The following is a 14,801-nucleotide window of genomic DNA, read 5'->3' on the forward strand; positions in this document are numbered from 1 at the left end:
AAAAGTGGAATCAGTCAGAATTATTATTCTTGTTAACTTCATTTTACCTTTGTTTAACTTCCGCAAGTCAGTTAAGAACAAATTCCTATTTTCAATGACGGCCTAGGAACAGTGGGTTAACTGCCTTGGAACAGTGGGTTAACTGCCTTGTTCAGGGGCAGAACGACAGATTTGTACCTTGTTAGCTCGGGGATTCGAACTTGCAACCTTTCGGTTACTAGTCCAACGCTCTAACCACTAGGCTATGCTGCCGCCCCAGAATGACCAGGAGCGGTATGTTGATTTCGTGTGTGTCTGTTAAGGCTTTGTTCTGAAGGTAGGTAAGGAGTCAAGTGCAGGAGAGCAGAAATGTCAATGTAGTGTTTCTTTTAATAGGCAAGTCCAAAAAAAACGGTACAGGCACAATCACCCCAAAAAAACGCCCAAGACAAAGAGAACTCACAGTTACTCGCGGAAGGAGAATAAACCAACGCTCCTTACTATAATAACCACACGTGAATAAACTGAGGAAAGCCTCCACGAGCAACATGAAGATAATCCCGCACAAACCTAAGCGGGGAAACGGGTAAATATACACACAGGAATTAAAGAAAATGAAAACCAAGTGTGCATGAACCAAAGACAAAACAAACGGAAAAATAAAAATGGATCGGTGATGGCTAGTAGGCCGGCGACGCCGACCGCCGAGCACCGCCCGAACAAGGAGAGGAACCACCTTCGGTGGAAGTCGTGACAGTGTCAAAAGTGCAAAAGGAGAAAGCTCTGTGGCTCTACAAGATATCGACATATGATGTGGAAAGCTATGATTTTCAGAGTAGGGCACTGGTTAAAGGTGTCATCGCTGGTGTCTTGTTGGATATAAAGGCTGTGTGGTTTATGGATAACATGACAGGAGTGGTAGACGCACGTAGCTTGACTTGAATGATAGGCGTAAAGAAGGAGCAAAGTCTATCAGTTTTACTGTCGTTTGATGAAGTGATTCGCCCGACTTATGTAAAACTTGGGTATTTGAGATATGCGGTGAGAACGTATGTACAGAAGCCGCTGCAGTGTTACAGCTTGTTGCTGTAATTGTGATGGGAATCACGTTCCAGTTCCTAGAGTGCCCTGTAAAAATGAAGGAGGTCACAGTAGCTAGGATCAGGGCTATCCAGCAGGACTCCTATGTGGCGGCAGTGAAAATAGCTGAAGGAGCGAGTAGTAGAGAGGAGATGGTAGGTGATGTTCCACAGTCTGCAATGAATTCCATGCAGGAGAAGGATCCCGACACATGAACAGTGAAGGTGGTTGTTGCGTTTATAGCACAAGTGATGAATTGCACTAGTCAAATGAATAAAAAATCTAAGAAGCTAGATATCATTGTGAAGGCGGCAAATAGATTTCTGGATCTCCAGGACTTTACAGCCAAAATGTTACGGGGAGTACTGAATGGCGAGGTTTCCCCCTCCCAGGTTCCTGAATCTGTGTAGGGATCTGAAAATAAATTTAAATCTGACTGAAGGAGTAAACATTTTTTTAAATGATATATTCTTTTTTAAATTCAGGGTAGTAGAGTGAATTTTGGTTAGTGTTTTTGGTAATTAGTATGTATTTGTTCATCCAAAACAGCTTTGTTTTTGGGGATTTTCTTTTTTACTACCTCATACAGCAGGTGGCAGCAATACACCTTATGAGCGTAGTCTGCCAATAAACCTTGAAGAAGAAGAAGAAATTGATGACGTATGTCGCACAGATAAGCATTGATTGGAACATATCCTACAAAAAAGGTACTCTGAGTGCTGGGAACATGAACAAAATCTGAATACAAGTTTTGGGTGGATAGGCAATGGCATGGCAAGAGAGATGGGGTTGTTTGGGAGGGAGTTTAGCCCCTCTGTGGTTCGTCCTCCCTATCCCACCTTGGTTGCTCCCTCGGACAGTGAAAGATCTAGGGTTGCTTGAGAGGGTAAGAGATGTTGAGGAAGGAATAGATTCAGTTGAAAGTGAACACTTAAGAACACAATACTATGCATCCTTGAATATATTCACATATGGGTCTAAGGACCCTAAAACAGGGAGGACAGGTGCAGCTTTTAGTGTTCCTGAGTTTAAGGTTGCAGTGAAAAAAGAGCATCAGATCATTTATCTGTTTACACAACGGAGTTGATGGCCATACTCTTGGCTGCAGAATGGGTGGAGGAGGTGAGGCCAGACAGTAGTCATCTGCTCTGACTGCTGTGCAGCACTGATAAGCACAAATTCATTTGTGTCTCGGAGCAGACAGGATTGTATGAGGGTTTGCAGTGCTTGTATAGGGTGAGACAGATGGGGGTATTTGTGATGATCCTCAGTACCAGCTCATGTGGGAGTAGAGGGGACGGAGGAGGTGGATGTTATCGCCAAGCAGGCTCCTATACATCCTAACGTTGAGATGAAATTAAAATCAGTAAAGCAGAAGCCAAGGGGTTGATAAAAACAGTGGTTAAAAACAAATGGCAAGAGTTGTGGAAAAGGGAGGGAAATGGACGACAGCTGTATAAGATCCAGGAAAAGGTGGGGGCAGGGAGGTCCTCAGGCAGAAAGAGACGGGAGGAAAGTGTAATCACAAGGCTGAGAACACACAAGGCTCAATAGTACAGAAGCGGACGCTGACGTGAATTGTGAATCTAATAGCGTTAGAATCAAGGAGAATTGGAATATTGTCCAAAAAAATGGAAAACGGAGCAAAGTAATGTACAGTGCTGAGAATTTCCCATCGTATCTTGTAGGAGTACGGTTTGTTAATGAGGAGCAGCTGATCGAATGACCAATCTTGAAGAATCCATTTGAGATATCCAAACTAGTGGAGAGAGTGCTGGGTAAAGTGAAGGCTGTTAGGATCACGAGAGGTGGGCTTGCTTAGATTGTTTGTACTTCTGAGGATCAGGAGGAACGTCTGTTGCGTCCCACCCGATTTGAGAAGTTTGACGTGTCGTGTGTGTCTCTTGAGAACAGGGCACCCCTCAAGGGGGTAATATCTGGTGTCTCGTGGGAAGTCGATGTTGAAGAGTCTATCTGTTCTTTAGATTTTTGATTTGGAGTCTCTCCCTACTCAAGTGCAGTTGGGGTGTACAGTGCATTCGGAAAGTATTCAGACCCCTTGACTTTTTCTACATTACAGCCTTATTCTAAAATGTATGAAAACGTTTTTTTCCCCTAATCAATCTACACACAATACCCCATAATGACAAAGCAAAAACAGGTTTAGAAAATTTAGCACATTTTGAAAAATAAAAAACTGAAATATGACATTTAAATAAGTATTCAGACCCTTTACTCAGTATCTTGTTGAAACAGCTTTCGCAGCAATTACAGCCTCGAGTCTTCTTCGGTATGATGCTACAAGCTTGGCACACCTGTATTTGAGTTTCTCCCATTCTTCTCTGCAGATCCTCTCAAGCTCTGTCAGGTTGGATGGGGAGCGTTGCTGCACAGCTATTTCAGGTCTTTTGAGATATTCGATCGGGTTCAAGTCCGGGCTCTTGATGGGCCACTCAAGGACATTCAGAGACGTTTTCCAAAGCCACTCCTGCATTGTCTTGGCTGTGTGCTTAGGGTCGTTGTCCTGTTGGAAGGTGAACCTTCACCCCAGTCTGAGGTCCTGAGCATTCTGGAGCAGGTTTTCATCAAGGATCTCTTGGTACTTTGCTCCATTCATCTTTCCCTTGATCCTGACTAGTCTCCCAGTCCCTGCTGCTGTAAAATGATGCTGCCACCACCATGCTTCACCGTAGGAATGGTGCCAGGTTTCCTCCAGACGTGACACCTGACATTCAGGCCAAATAATTCAATCTTGGTTTCATCAGACCTGAGAATCTTGCTTCTCATGGTCTGAGTCCTTTTAGGTTCCTTTTGGCAAACTCCAAGCGGGCTGTCATGTGCCTTTTACTGAGGAGTGGCTTCCGTCTGGCCACCCTACCATAAAGACCTGATTGGTGGAGTGCTGCAGAGATGGTTGTCCTTCTATAAGGTTCTCCCATCTCCACAGTGGAACTCTGGATTGGATTCGGAACTCGGAACTCTGGATCGGGTTCTTGGTCACCTCCCTGACCAAGGCCCTTCTCCCCCGATTGCTCAGTTTAGCCGGGCGGCCAGCTCTATGAAGAGTCTTGTTGGTTCCAAACTTCCATTTAAGAATGATTGAGGCCACTGTGTTCTTGGGTACTTTCAATGCTGCCAAAATGTTTTGGTACCCTTCCCCAGATCGGTGTCTCGACACAATCCTGTCTCAGAGCTCTACGGACAATTCCTTCCACCTCATGGCTTGGTTTTTGATCTGACATGCACTGTCAACTGTGGGACCTTCGATAGACATGTGTGTGCCTTTCCAAATCATGTGTAATCAATTGAATTATCCACAGGTGGACTCCAATCAAGTTGTAGAAACATTTCAAGAATGATCAATGGAAACAGGACGCACCTGAGCTCCATTTCGAGTCTCATAGCAAAGGGTCTGAATACTTCTGTAAATAAGGTGTTTTTTAATTTTTAATAAATTAGCAAACATTTATAAAAACCTGTTTACACTTTGTCATTATGGGGTATTATGTGTAGATTGATGAGGACTTGTTTAAATTTAATTCATTTTAAAATAAGGCTGTAACGTAACAAAATGTCAAGGGGTCTGAATACTTTTCGAATGTATTGTATAAACTTCATAGAGCATTTATCCCAAGACCAATGCACTGTGATCACTGTAAAGCTTTTGGACATGTTTCAAATGTTTGAAGAAGGGAGAATCCGAGATGTCCAAGTTGTGGAAAAGTGTGTTTTAATAGTGATTAGATGAAAATGTGACATGTTGCAATTGTGGTGGAAACCATGAAGCCACATCTTTGGAATGCCCGACCAGGTTGAAAGAGAATGAGCTGGTCAAAATCAGAGCTGGCCAAAATCAGTGCTGTCCAGGGCATTTCATATGCTGCGCCTGTTAAAAAGGTTGAGGGTTCGAATGGTGCCCCTGAAGAGTCCATGGTGGTGGATAGGCCTTCACTGCAGGCTGCAGGGGTTGCCTTTCATCAGCAGGACACAGATATTTTAAAGGCTGAGAAGGTGGACTTTGTGGCCTTTATAGCGATGGTAATTAATGGCACTGCCAAAGTTTAAAGAAGGTCCAGGAAAATAGATATCATTGTGGATGCGGCGGATCAGTTCCTGGGACTGAAAGATTTCACAGCGGAGGAGTTGCATGGAGTATTGTCACAAGCCGTACTACCCTCTCAGGCCCTAGAGCCTGAGAAGGGAGATATGGAGATTTGATGGAAGGAAGACGTGGGAGTTTTGTTTTAGTTTTGTCAATTAACTATTTGTTTGGGAGGATTAAGTTTGTTTTCCCTATCTCTTATGAATTTAATTTTTACCTTGTTTTTTCAACCCATCCAGTTGGTGGCAGCAATACACCTTTTTGGGTCAGCCATAAAACCCACAGAAGAAAAAGAAGGAGAGTGGAGAGGAATTGATTCAGTTCAGTCAGCGGTCCTGAGCCTTTCCCAGCTAGTTTATGCTGGCTAGAAGGATGGCGCTAGTTAAAACTTGTAGTATTGGTCACCATCTGTAACGACAAGCCGGTGTGAATGACCAGTGCATTTGCACTTGCTTAACTGGGCATCTATCACATGCCACTGGCGCTAGCTAACGTGGCCAATTTGTTCCATCCCACTTAATTATATTTTGAGTAGGAAAGCAGCCTAGATGTGAAATAACTTGTAATATTGGTATATATCTGGATGTCACTGTAATACAGTTTACTGCTTAATGGGGAGAGTTTGCACTGCAAGCCGGCAACACAACAACACGTGGTGTCTCGCTCCTGAGTCCCGATTTCCGAGCACTGGTCTCCTGCAGTTACTCAGAGGGAAGTAGCTAGATAGTGTAGCTAATATCAGGCCAGGGTGACAGCTAAAGCACATTTATTGCTTTTGTAGTCTGATAAAAACGTAATGATTCTGAACAATCCAAGTCTCAACTTTGGCAGACAAGTTTCAAATTATCGCGGAAGCTTCTAGCCACAAGTGTAAACTACCTGACTGAACCGAATCCATTCGTCCCCACTCAACTCTCACTGCGCGACATATGTCATACATTTTGGGCACCAGGCATGTCTGTATAGCCTCTCCCGTGTATGATTACCTTCTAGATGTGTGTGTGAAAGAGAGCAGAGAGACATTACTTCCAGTATGTTTACTGTATGAGTGTTACCTTGATGTTATAGGTAGACCCTGGTAAGAAGAGGTTGAGAAGGGTCTCAGGGATGTCCAGGTGTTTGGTCACCTCTTTGAAGGCGGGGTCTGGATATGGACACACCTCCTTGTACCTATTAAATGAAATAGAAACAACTTTATTTGAACACCAGATGATATACAAACAACTTTATTTAAACTTTATTTAGAGGTAAATAGTGGTGGAATATCAACACCCTATTCCCCCCCTTATAGTGTTATTCCCCTAATAGTGTTCCAGGAGAAGGCTTAATCTGGGTCTACATCATATGCCTCCTTACCTGATGACATAACCGTCGATGCGCGAGTCAGAGGGCATGGTCCAAGACAGAAGGATCCCATTGGAGCCCACCCTCTCTCCCTCTAGATTGGTGGGAGGAGATGTTGGGGCTGGGAGAAAAGGAGGGAGAGGAAAGGAGACGAGACGAGACCTGTTAAGGCCATATTCCCCAAAATCTCCTAAAAATCTGTTATATGTGACATCAGAAAGAATCCAATCCATACCAATCAGTACATACTGCCAAAACTAGGAAGTCCTTTCAACAAATTGGGAGGATGGTGAGAGACATTGTGAAAGATACTGTTGTTGTTTGGTATTGGGTCAACCATCTGTGTGTGTGTGGGTGTTTGAGGGGGGGGGGTTATTGGTGTGTGTGACCAGCTTGCTCTATTCTGGTGAATAGACCCTCAGAGCTATGGCATTTCACTGACATTCACTACAGCATCATTCATTCTACTTAGCAAGGCTGGTGTTACCACACACACACACACAAACGTGCACACACCTACCTACAAACACTCACACACCTACACACAGCACGCACACACACCTACAAACACACACACCTACACACTGAACACACACACACAGGGTGGAAGATAATTAACATTATCAGCCATTATCAGCAGAGGGCAGCAGCAGAACAGAGCCAATGTTTCCTCAGAGCAGGCCACTATCAGTTCAGCTGTAACACATCTCACCGGTCTTGTTGGTGTTGATTATGCGGCTGACCGGTGGGCTGAGGTTGGAGGAGGAGGCAGCGGTCACCATGACCGTAAACGCTGTTCGAGGACTCAGACTGGATACGTCAGCCTGAGGAGAGACTGCACGATCAGAACATGACCACAACCACAGCACAACTACAGTATGTGGTTGTAGATGTGTGTGTGTGTGTGTGGAGCAGTCTAACCTGTGAGTGTGTGTATCCCAGGTAGAAGGTGATGATCAGGAGAAGAGTGATGGCCATGCTGGACCTAGCCCAGTTATCCCAGTTAGCTGTTAGCCAGTTACCAGTTAGCCCAGTTAGCTGTTAGCCAGTTACCAGTTAGCCCAGTTACCAGTTAGCCCAGTTACCAGTTTGCTGGTCAGAGGCAGCAGGTTAGAGAGAAAGAGGCAATGTCAGCGTCCAGTGCAACCCATTAGCACAATGTTAGAGGGCTTAGCGCCATTGTTCAATCCAATGTTGTCAGCAATTTAGCTACAGCAGGTCACGGTGTTACAGCAGTTTAGATCTTAGAGCCGTCGTCCAGGCCTAACGTAGTAACCCAGTCCACAGTTAGCCATGGTTAGCAGGTTAGATTTGACGATATTCAGGGCAGTACATGCCACCATAATGTAGAAACAATTAGAGCAGGAAAGTTACAGTAGTAGTAATAGTCCAGTCTTAGGGTAGCAACAGGTTAGCTACAGCAGTAGTAGTTGTTGTCCAGGTCTGGTAGTAACCCAGTCCACCGTTAGCAGTCGTCCAGTGGTCAGTAGTTAGCCGGTTAGGTCAGAGAGAGGCAGGGCAGTGAGTACACCATTACTCCATGCAGGCAAACTCTCTCTCTCTCTAGGGAGAGCAGCTTCACCAAATGAATGATTCAGGGTTGAGCTCAGGAGGTCTACCTAATAAATAATGAGCTCTATTACTCAACCTGTGTGTGTATGTGTATGCGTTTGTGTTAGGTTACGGTGGGGGTATCTGACACCTGGCTGCTGAGCAAGGTCGGGAAAGGGTGGGATCTGGGTGAGGGAGAGGTATGTGTTAGTATACGTGTCTGTGTGTCTCCATAACTCACTTGTGTTGATGTTTACAGAAGCAGATTAACTCCTGTCTCCACTTCTACTGAGAACATCTACTGTGTAATAGCTTCTGTGTGTGTGTGTGTGTGTGTGTGTGTGTGTGTGTGTGTGTGTGTGTGTGTGTGTGTGTGTGTGTGTGTGTGTGTGTGTGTGTGTGTACCTGTACGAGTCTGTCGTGTGTGCGGTAGACAGAGACAGTTCCTTGGTTGGGCAGCAGGCTGACGAGGTACTGGTCCACACACCCCTCCGACTGGTCCCAACGCAGAGAGAAGTTCTGAGCAGACACACTAACGACATTTACACCCCGCACACGGCCCGGCACTAAGGGATACAGAGAGAGAGAAAGATAAAAAGAGAGTGGGGGGGAGATGGAGGGACACAGAGAGAGAGAGAAATATTTTATGCACATGTTTATGCACATGTATAACCCTGCTTAAACCCATGCTTAAAATCAGGGAAGTTGTGGTCACAGTAATGTAGTTTTGTGTTACACTCAGGTACCTGTGGTTACAGTCAGGGAGGCAGCTGTCCCTGCCTCTCCTCGTCTAATGCGCTCCACGCTCATGTTGTACATACAGCCATCCCTCAACCCAGTTACTGTAGCAACCTGCCTCTCCTTGGAGACCTCTATCGTATGGGTTTGCGAGCCATTTCCAACAGTTACCCTGTGGAAGTCAAACTGGCCAATGGCAGCGTCCCACCTCACCACGGCACAGGAAGAGTTAACATAGAGCAGAGAGAGGGAACACACACCGGCCGGACCTGCATCAGACAAACACACACGTTAGTATAACATCTGAATATGAGATTAGATGAGCTCTGTCTCAGTCTCGGACTCTCCACAGCTGAGGGTCAAAGCTTACTACTAGGAGCTCTGATATGGCCCTGATATGGCTAGCCACATTAAGTGTTGCCACAAAGAGGTTGATTTGTGTGTGTGTGTGTGTGTGTGTGTGTGTGTGTGTGTGTGTGTGTGTGTGTGTGTGTGTGTGTGTGTGTGTGTGTGTGTGTGTGTGTGTGTGTGTGTGTGTGTGTGTGTGTGTGTCTTACGTGTGGAGAACTGTGTAGTGACAGGCTGGCTGAAGTCTGATACCAGCAGGCTCAGGACGGTGATGTCATAATCTGATCCTGGGGTCAAACCTCCAACCTGGAGACTGTTGCTATGAACCACCATCTCACGACATGACGACATGTCCCCTGACGGACACAACAGCAGCTAAGGAGAACACACAGACACAAACACATATACACACACAATCGGACAAAACATTTGGTGACAAAATCAAATGTTGGTGTTTGTTGGAAAGTTGTGTTTGGGCAGTGACATCCCACAAATCAACGACACAGAGCGAACAGCGCGTCTGTTTTATTTGGGCAGTATACAGTAAGTCAGGAGTTCTCAAAGTGAGGTATGCGGGGGTTTGCAGCCAGAAAAAATAAATATATATACAGTCAAAAGTTTGGACACACTTACTCATTCAAAGGTTTTTCTTTATTTTTACTATTGTCTACACTGTAAAATAATAGTGAAGACATCAAAACTATGAAATAACACATATTGAATCATGAAGTAACCAAAAAAGTGTTAAACAAATCTAAATATATTTATATTTGAGATTCTTCAAAGAGCCACCCTTTGCCTTGATGACAGCTTTGCACACTCTTGGCATTCTCTAAACCAGCTTCACCTGGAATGCTTTTCCAGCAGTCTTGAAGGAGTTCCCACATATGCTGAGCACTTGTTGACTGCTTTTCCTTCACTCTGCAGTCAACTCATCCCAAACCATCTCAATTGGGTTGAGGTCGAGTGAATGTGGAGGCCAGGTCATCTGATGCAGCACTCCATCACTCTCTTCCTTGGTCAAATAGCCCTTACACAGCCTGGAGGTGTGTTGGGTCATTGTCCTGTTGAAAAACAAATGATAGTCACACCTACCGCAAACCAGATGGAATTGCATATCGCTGCAGAATGCTGTGGTAGCCATGCTGGTTAAGTGTGCCTTGAATTCTAAATAAATCACGATAGTGTCACCAGCAAAGCACCCCACACCATCACACCTCCTCCATGCTTAACGGCACCACACATGCTGAGATCATCCATTCACATACTCTGCGTCTCACAAAGACACGGCGGTTGGAACCAAAAATCTCAAATTTGGACTCATCAGACTAAAGGACAGATTTCCACCGGTCTAATGTCCTAGTGGTTAGAGCGTTCGGCCAGTAACTGGAAGGTTGTTGGATCGAATCCCCGAGCTGACAAGGTAAAAATCTGTAGTTCTGCCCCTGAGCAAGGCAGTTAATCCACTGTTCCCCGGCGCCAAAGACGTGGATGTCAATTTAAGGCAGCGCCCCGCACCTCTCTGATTCAGAGGGGTTGGGTTAAATGTGGAAGACACATTTCAGTTGAATGCATTCAGTTGTACAACTGACTAGGTATCCCCCTTTCCCATTGCTTGTGTTTCTTGGCCAAAGCAAGTCTCTTCTTACTATTGGAAGGCCTGATTCACGCATTCTCTTCTGAACAGTTGCTGTTGAGATGTGTCTGTTACTTGAACTCTGTGAAGCATTTATTTGGGTTGCAGTTAACTCTAATGACCTTGTCTTCTGCAGCAGAGGTAACTCTGTGTCTTCTTTTCCTGTGGCAGTACTCATGTGAGCCAGTTTCATCATAGCACTTGAAGAAACTTTGAAAATTCAAGACATTTTCCGGATTGACTGACCTTCATGTCTTAAAGTGATGATGGACCCACCTGTGGACCCTCCTGTTATCTTAAAGTGATGATGGACCCACCTGTTAACTGAAATGCATTCCAGGTGACTACCTCATGAAGCTGGTTGAGAGAATGCCAAGAGTGTGCAAAGCTGTCATCAAGGCAAAGGGACGCCACTTTGAAGAATCTCAAATATTAAATATATTTAGATTTTTTAAACACTTTTTTGGTTACTACATGATTCCATATGTGTTATTTCATAGTTTTGATGTCTTCACTATTATTCTACAATATAGAAAATACTAAAAATACAGAAAAACCCTGGAATGAGTAGGTGTGTCCAAACTTTGGACTGGTGCTGTATATATTTGTAAACTGGGTGGTTCGAGACCTGAATGCTGATTGGCTGACAGCCGTGGTATATCAGACCGTATACCATGCGTATGAAAAAATATACATTTTTACTGCTCTAATTACATTGGTAACCAGTTTATAATAGCAATAAGGCACCTTGGACATTTGTGATATACGGCTAATATACCATGGCTAAGGGCTGTGTCCAGGCACTCCACGTTGCGTTGTGCTTTGTGCTACAGCATATAAGTACATTCTGGAAGATTCTGTGCTTCCAAATTTGTGGCAACAGTTTGGGCAAGGCCCTTTCCTGTTTCAGCATAACAATGCCCTTGTGCACAAAACGAGGTCCATACAGAAATGGTTTGTCGAGATCGGTGTGGAAGAACTTGACTGGCCTGCACAACCCCATCGAACACCTTTGGGATGATTTGGATTACCGACTGTGAGCCAGTCCTAATATAAATTATGTAAAAATATATATGCACTACATGGCCAAAAGTATATGGACAGCTGCTCGTCAAACTACTCATTCCAAAATCATGGGCAGTAATATGGAGTTTTTCCCCCATTTGCTGCTTGAACTAGATGTTGGAAAATTGCTGTGGAGATTTGCTTCCATTCAGCCACAAGAGCGTTGGTGAGGTTGGGCACTGATGTTGGGCGATTAGGACTGGCTGATGTTGGAACAGCTCTTGCTGAGCCACTCAAGGACATTCGTAGACTTGTCCCGAAGTCACTCCTGCGTTGTCTTGGCTGTGTGCTTAGGGTCATTGTCCTGTTGGAAGGTGAACCTTCACCCCAGTCTAAAGTCATGGAGCAGGTTTTCATCAAGGATCTCTGTAATTTGCTCCATTCATCTTTCCCTCGATCCTAACTAGTCTCCCCACAGCATGATGCTGCCACCACCATGCTTCACCGTAGGGATCGTGCAAGGTTTCCTCCAGACGTGACACTTCAGGCCAAAGATATCAACCTTGGTTTCGTCAGACTACAGATGCTTGTTTCTCATGGTCTGAGAGTCCTTTAGGTGCCTTTTGGCAAACTCCAAGCAGGCTGTCATGTGCCTTTTACTGAGGAGTGGCTTCCGTCTCAGCCATCTGGCCACCATAAAGGCCTGATTGGTGGAGTGCTGCAGAGATGCTTGTCCTTCTGGAAGGTTCTCCCATCTCAACAGAGGAACTCTGGAGCTCTGTCAGAGTGACCATCGGGTTCTTGGTCACCTCCCTGACCAAGACCCTTCTCCCACAATTGCTCAGTTTGGCCGAGTCTTGGTGGTTCCAAACTTCTTCCATTTAAGAATGATGTAGGCCAGTGTGTTCTTGGACCTTCAATGCTGCAAAACTTTTTTGTTACTCTTCCCCAGATTTGTGGCTTGACACAATCCTGTCTCGGAGCACTACAGACAATTCTTTCGACCTCATGGCTTGGTTTTTGCTCTGACATGCACTGTCAACTGTGGGACCTTATATAGACAGGTGTGTGCCTTTCCAAATCATGTCTAATCAATTGACTTTACCACAGGTGGACTCCAATCAAGTTGTAGAAAAATCTCAAGGAGGATCACTGGATACCCAATTGTCATACTTGAGCAAAAGTATAGATACCTTCATAGAAAGTTACTCAAGTAAAAGTAAAAGTCACCCAGTAAAATACTACTTGAGTAAAAGTCTAAAAGTATTTGATTCTAAATATACTTAAGTATCAAACGTAAAAGTATAAATGATTTAAAATTCCGTCTATTAAGCATAGCAGCAGCACCATTTTCTTGTTTTAAAAATGTATGGATAGCCAGAGGCACACTCCAACACTCACACATAATTTACAAAAGATGCATTTGTGTTTAGTGAGTCCACCAGATCAGAGGCATTAGGGATGACCAGGGATGTTCTCTTGATAAGTGCGTGAATTGGACCATTTTCCTGTCCTGCTAAGCATTCAAAATGTAACAAGCACTTTTGGGTGTCAGGTAAAATGTATGGAGTAAAAAGTACATCATTTTCTTTAGGAATGTAGTGAAGTAAAAGTAAAAGTTGTCAAAAATATAAATAGTAAAGTACAGATACCCCAAAAGACTACTTAAGTAGTACTTAAAAGTATTTTTTCACCACTGTATATTATATATGTTTTTCAACTTATTTATTTATTTTTGTTGTATTTTTCCCCCCAATTTCGTGGTATCCAATTGGTATTAGTTACAGTCTTGTCTCATCGCTGCAACTCCCGTACGGACTCGGGAGAGGCGAAGGTTGAGAGCCATGCGTCCTCTGAAACACAACCCAACTAAGCCGCTGCTTCTTAACACAGCGCGCATCCAACCCGGAAGCCGGCCGCACCACTGTGTCGGAGGGAAACACCGTACACCTGGCGACCGTGTCAGAGTGCACAGGAGTCGCTAGTGCGCGATGAGACAAGGACATCTCTGCCGGTCAAACCCTGCCTAACCCGGATGATGCTGGGCCAATTGTGCGCCGCCCCATGGGCCTCCCGGTCGCGGCCGGCTGCGACAGAGCCTGGACTCAAACCCCCAATCTCTAGAGGCACAGCTAGCACTGCGATGTAGTGCCTTAGACCACTGTGCCACTCGGGAGGCCCAACTTATATTTTAATACATAAATGCACTGTCATTTAAGCTATAAACCTCCTATTATGTTGCGGGTCAATTTGACCCATTCCCACTTTGAGTTGTCTTAAATATTAGTTAAACTCTCCATGAAATTAAATGACTTTTCCTAATTTAGGGTCAGGAACCTAACTTCAAAATGTGGACACGCTGTTGTGTTGTGGAATGTCTGTGTAGATTTTGTATACAAACATGATGTTGTGGATCATTTTGTCTCAGAGGCTTTCATGTGTATAGATATTTCCACAGGTCCAAAATAAACAAGTGTCTTTGATGTATTTTGTTTTGACTGGTTCTGGTTGCATTTTTATAATTATGTTTGGGTGAAAAGGAGCTTTCCCATGCTTCTCCTTCTCAGTGCGAAAGCAGCAGATCTCTGACACAGACTCAAAAATGAGCTCCAAACAGAAAATGCTTCTTTTTGTGAAAGGAAATATGTTTAATAAATAGTTCTTAAATATAGAGTTTTTGAAATCAAATGTTCTTGTATTTCTTCTTTCTGAATGATCTGACAAAACAAAATAAAGTTTTGGCAGTTTTTTCTTAATTCTTCGACTGTCTTGAGTGTGTTTAAACTGTACGCGTCAATCTGACCCATAGCACAATTGGCGGAATTATTTTTCAGCAAAGCACAAGGGTTGAATGGCAAATCAGCAGTTGGAACAATAACAAAGCGATTTACTCACTACTGTTTCTGTAGAAAGCTGAGGGATGGGGCTGGAGAAATGTAATCACTGTCAAATTCATAGACAGAGATATGGATGCAAGGACTGACCATCCTTGATATCAAAATTATAGTTTTAACCAGG

At 44.2% G+C, this 14,801-nt stretch overlaps 1 protein-coding gene across 1 annotated transcript in view; it reads right to left on the reverse strand.

The window, feature by feature from the left end:
• The window catches only part of LOC106561226 (phosphatidylinositol phosphatase PTPRQ), a 52,013-nt gene that overhangs the window by 31,476 nt on the left and 5,736 nt on the right, over positions 1–14,801 (reverse strand). The window contains 6 exon segments of the mRNA XM_045700356.1: positions 6,217–6,331; positions 6,518–6,626; positions 7,218–7,329; positions 8,462–8,622; positions 8,803–9,063; positions 9,352–9,517. Coding sequence (XP_045556312.1) covers positions 6,217–6,331; positions 6,518–6,626; positions 7,218–7,329; positions 8,462–8,622; positions 8,803–9,063; positions 9,352–9,517 — 924 coding nt within the window.

This window comes from Salmo salar, chromosome ssa17 (assembly GCF_905237065.1).
Source record: "Salmo salar chromosome ssa17, Ssal_v3.1, whole genome shotgun sequence".
In the NCBI taxonomy this organism is placed as follows: Eukaryota; Metazoa; Chordata; class Actinopteri; order Salmoniformes; family Salmonidae; genus Salmo; species Salmo salar.